This window comes from Stenella coeruleoalba, assembly GCF_951394435.1.
Source record: "Stenella coeruleoalba genome assembly, chromosome: X".
NCBI lineage: Eukaryota > Metazoa > Chordata > Mammalia > Artiodactyla > Delphinidae > Stenella > Stenella coeruleoalba.
In genome coordinates this window covers 29,367,483-29,372,534 of record NC_137152.1, presented here as the reverse complement: position 1 = coordinate 29,372,534, position 5,052 = coordinate 29,367,483, and the positions used below count along the sequence as shown (strand labels likewise).

The window sequence follows — 5,052 nt, the reverse complement described above, 5'->3', positions numbered from 1 at the left end:
CAGTGGTTAAGAATACGCCTGCCAATGCAGGGGACACGGGTTCAAGCCCTGGTCCGGGAAGATCCCACATGCCGCGGAGCAACTAAGCTCGTGCGCCACAACTACTGAGCCTGCTCTCTAGAGCCCACGAGCCACAACTACTGAGCCCACGTGCCACAACTACCGAAGCCCATGTGCGTAGAGCCTGTGCTCCACAAGGGAAGCCGCCGCAATGAGAAGGCCGTGCACTGCAATGAAGAGTAGCCCCCACTCCCTGCAACGAGAGAAAGCCTTTACACAGCAATGAAGACCCAACGCAGCCAAAAATAAATAAAAGAAAAAACAAAAAAGAAAAAAAAAGATGCAAATGCTTTCATAGTTGGAGCTTTGGGTCTGATTTGGCCTAGTATATGTGCAAATGAGACCCCTGAAGAGAGTTACAGATTTTCAGATCTGGTAAAAGGAGATTGCAGATATAGGTTCCCAAACCCCTGTATTCCCTGTAAACAGAAGTAGCAAAGAGGTATAAATATAGGTTAAAAACTATGATAAAGTCTTCATTTTATCCACTGGATTCCTGGTTAAAGGTACTAATTGGGGTTTCTCATTTCCACTGTACTCCAGTACCTTCCAAGGTCAAGTAGGGAAGCAAGCTGATGGTGGAGACTGTATGTGCCCTGCCCAAATCCTATTGGATGTGCTCCTCACCAAGCTTTAGCGTGCTTTTCTCTTAATGACCAGCATCTGTGACCTTTTTCAGCTTTCCTTTGGGCTACTTGAGTTGCCTAACCTGTACACAGACCCTGGGAATCTATATCCACCCAGAGCCGCCCATAGCTAATGGACAGGAATATAAAAGTCCAGTTCCCTTGCCTCGTGTTGAAGTAAACTTTAGGTGTAATTTACACTCCAAAGCTACACCCTGGGATGATTATGAAGCTGAGACTTCCTAAAATTGCAACCTTGCTTCTTGACTTCCTTTCTTTCTCTGTCCTGCTTTCACCACTCTCTTTTGGTCTCTCTGGGAGCACTTTCCCAAAAAATCACTTGCATAGGAATCCTCATCTCAAGGTCTGCTTCTGGGGAATCTGACCCAAGACAGAAGCATTCCAAAGTCTACATTTGAGTGGGAGAGGAGGTGAATTCTACCATTCACATGAGACGTTCTGTAATCTTATCCTCTCCTATAAGGTAGGCGTTCATTAGATGTTTCTTGCTGTAGTGATGATCTCAAGCTGGAGAACTGAGAAAAGAAACAGACCTCTGCCACCTATGCACTGCTCCCCTCCCTCCACAGCTGACAGGGCCACAGAGGACCTTAGGAGGTGTTGATGAATCTCACTTAGCCAAGGGAAGTAAGAGAAGCTGGCTTTGCTCATGCTTTAAATGAATTAGATCTTGGACACCCAAAGCTGTATCTGGGTGCTTTCATACTTGAAAGGACATTGCCACAGAAGATAGTGATTCAGCAAAACAGGTCTGCAGTGAGGAAACGTGGATCAAAAATATATTGGGGTATGCTTCTGATACTTAATAGGGTTTGACAGTGTCTCTACAATTTTATTGCAAAACTGATTGATGATACAGCACTATTTTTTTTTTCTTTTTTGGTATGTGGGCCTCTCACTGCTGTGACCTCTCCAGTCGCGGAGCACAGGCTCCGGACACGCAGGCTCAGCGGCCATGGCTCATGGGCCCAGCCCCTCCGCGGCATGTGGGATCCTCCCGAACCGGGGCACGAACCCGTGTCCCCTGCATCGGCAGGCGGACTCTCAACCACTGCACCACCAGGGAAGCCCCAGCACTATTTTTTTGAGTGCTTTCTACTTGTTTGGCAGTGTTTTCTCATGCATTATATATCATTGAATCCTTGTGGTCTGCTTGTGAGATATTAACATTGCCATTTTACAGGCAAGAAAGCTGAGGCTCAGAGAGGTTATGCTCCTTGCCTAAGGGTTACACTTGTAACAAGTGGCAAAGCTGGGATTTGAGCCCACGTTATTCTGATTCAGACAACTATGTGCTTAACCACCCACCAGAGTACAGGTCCCACACTGGCTCTCTTCTCTCTAAAGTGATCATGGAAAGATTTATCAACATTTGCACAAGGCAGAAAACTATCTCATCTGAGAAAGTTTATACAGACAGTTTTCTTTTCCAAGAATAAGTAAATGCATAGGAAATTGAAATATATTAAATGAGCCTGACATGCTGCAATACAGAGAGTATGTTATATGGTGAGGTTTTCTCTAAGCTTTGCATTTTCTTGTTACAAGGTCAATATGATGTATGCACAAGGTAGAAAATTATTATTTTCTTTGCAGTTATTTAGAGGGTATTGCATCTGGTATAATTTCTCTCCTGTTTGGGGGAATACTAGGATTGTCCTTGGATTTGGACTTTTGTTTTTCCCCCTCCTTTCCACTCCCAGCCTCTTTTTGGCCCTAGCACCAAGGCCAGAAAGGCTGCAGAACTACTCCTGTTTTACCCAGTTAATTCCCTCCAGGACTGAAAAAGGCGCTATTCCTGAATACTAACAGTTTTTGCAAACCTCAAATGCAATATGAGAACACTTTGGGACAACAGCCTTTAATGAAAAAAAAAAAAAAACGAACAATATATCCTGTATTTAGATACAGGATATGTGTTCATATTTTAGCTTAAGCAGTGAAGGGAGACTGCAGCTCTTCTTGAAATTTTAAGGTGTCATTTTTCAACAACACAGAAAGTAAAATTTGAAAGTGGTTGCAAAACAGTGGGTCTTTATCTTTATTTAGAACTAAATCCAGAGTTTAGAGCAAAATTCTCTTCTCTGGGGTTCAAATATTGTTTACCCCGAATAGAATATGCCTTCCTGTTTGATAGAAAACACATGAAAGCATTCTAATTGTGAAACAGCCCCAGGCAAGTGGTATTTAGGAAAATAAAATGCTAAGCATGGAATCACGAAGCTGGAAAAACCCCTATGAGAACATCTAGTTCTGCCCTCATCTTCTAACTGAGAATGACTAACTCATCCTGTATGGGTTTTTTCTATTTTGGTAGGATTTATAAATGTACATTGTCATCTTTAGTGCCCATTCACATGACGTGTTTCAGTTAATGGTGGAATATCTGGGTAATCACGGGAAGCCACCAGTACCTAAGAAAACACCTGGCACATAAACAGTATTTAGGAGAACTTTTAGTAGAAGGAATAAATGCATCAACAAATGAAAAAATGAAGGCTGAATAGTAGAAAATTTATGATGGGACTCTTACTGGTCTGATTAATTAATAAAATAGAAAGGAATTAGCCCAAGTTCAATGTCTTGCAAACTGTGCCATTTCACATTACATAGTGTGGATTTTATCCTTCTCAATCAGTAAGGTGACTATGTAATGTATATTCCAAACAAGGACCCTTTTGGGTGTGAAAGGGGGTGTTATTTTTTAAATTAATTAATTAATTTAGGGGACACTATTAATAATTGCACCAGGACAAGACTGCTCTGGGCAAAGTGGAACCAATAGTCACCCTCTCCATAAGGGATCAGGGGCAGAGGAAAAATCTATTCATACAGGCTCTAAAATAAGAAACAACGGGGTGTTAAGTCACAATTGAAGATTGGAGGACGTTTACTATCAATACTTCTGGCTTTCTCACCTTGGACATTCTTGTCTCATCTTGGAATTACGGTAAGAAATAGGGCAAAATGATAAAGACTCCCTTCCAATAATTAGGAAAGAAAGAAACTCTTACCAAAAGCTAGACTGAGAGTGTGCCCAGCAGCCCCCCAGCTCTCTCTCTTGCTTCACCAGCCGTTGGATGGAACAAACGGGGTGCTCCCACCCCGGCCTTGCCTCCCCCTCTCCCTCCCCCTCCTCATGCCGCTCACCACCCTCTAGCGTCGCCACTTTAGTCGCAACTTCCGGCAGAATCGTTGAGGCTTATCCTCCACTTCCGGGACCCGCCTAACGGACACTTTCTGGAGAAGTCCTCCTCACTGCTGACTAGCCATGAGCGCCCAGAGCAAGCGGAGTTCCTCCGCCGAGGCGGAGGCTACCATCAGCCGCCTGATCAACCTAAACTTGCAGGCCTCGTCCGCCTACCTCTCCCTGAGCTATTACTTCGAAGGCGACAAGGTGGCTCTGGGGGGCGTGGGCCGCTTCTTCCGGGAGCTGGCTGAGGAGAAGCGCGAGGGCTCCCAGCTCCTCTGGAAGATGCAGCAGCAGTGGGGCAGCCGCGCCCCGGCCCAGGACGGGCAGAAGCTGTCGCCGGACGAGTGGAGCACCATAGTGGAAGCCGTGGAGGCTGCCATGGCCCTGGAGAAGAGCCTGAACCAGGCCTTCTTGGATCTCCATGCCCTGGGTTCTGCGAGCGCGGACGCCCAGCTCTGCGAGTTCCTGGAGAGCCACTTCCTGGAGGTGGAGAGGAAGATCCTCAAGAAGATGGGCGACCACCTGACCAACCTGCGCAAGCTGGCCGGGCCGCAGGCCGGGCCCCTGGCTGAGCAGGGCATCCCTTCGAAAGGCTCTTCTGCCAGCGCGACTAGGAGCCTCGCGGCAGCCCCGGAGAGACGCCTTTGCCTCCTCCAGTGAGATCTCCGCCCCAGCCTCCTCTTCCACCAGGAGGCAACGCTTTAACCACCCTGTAAAACCTTCACCCGAGCCGAGGCACCAGATAGAAACTCCCCTCTCTTTGCAGAGGGGGGAAAAAAAGCTAGGTTGTGAGAAAAATAAAAGTATCTTAATAGCATGAAAGATTTGTAGTCTGTTTAATTCTCTAGATTGTTTATAAAGAAACGGTTCCTAACTTTTGCGTATCACCTGGGTACATTGAGTATCTGGTAAATTATGTTTTCTCTGTCAAGAAAAAGAAACACACCTGTTCAGAAAAGGTTGCGTAGAATTTTAGGGGTTTCATGACTTCTCTGGAGTCATTCTGGGTACTGGATTCAACTCTGTTGTTCTAAAATGTATCTTTGGTTTCTCCGAGCAGAGCAGAGAGCTGAGTATCTTGACCGTATCACATTGTGTCCCCCCCTCAACCCTCCAAACTCGTGATAAACTTGCTTTTCCTGATTTTCACAT

The 5,052-nt window shown here is 45.8% G+C and overlaps 1 protein-coding gene across 1 annotated transcript; it reads left to right on the top strand.

Annotated features, from left to right (window-relative positions):
- Positions 1–3,888: 3,888 nt before the first annotated feature.
- On the top strand, positions 3,889–4,699 carry LOC307180698 (ferritin light chain-like). Its single transcript, XM_079911066.1, has one exon. The coding sequence runs from the start codon at positions 3,979–3,981 to the stop codon at positions 4,558–4,560; it is 582 nt and encodes a 193-aa protein (XP_079767192.1). The 5' UTR covers positions 3,889–3,978; the 3' UTR covers positions 4,561–4,699.
- Positions 4,700–5,052: the final 353 nt, after the last annotated feature.

Excerpts from the sequence above, each read along its gene's own strand:
- LOC307180698 (XM_079911066.1), top strand. The coding sequence starts at position 3,979 with ATGAGCGCCCAGAGCAAGCGGAGTTCCTCCGCCGAGGCGGAGGCTACC.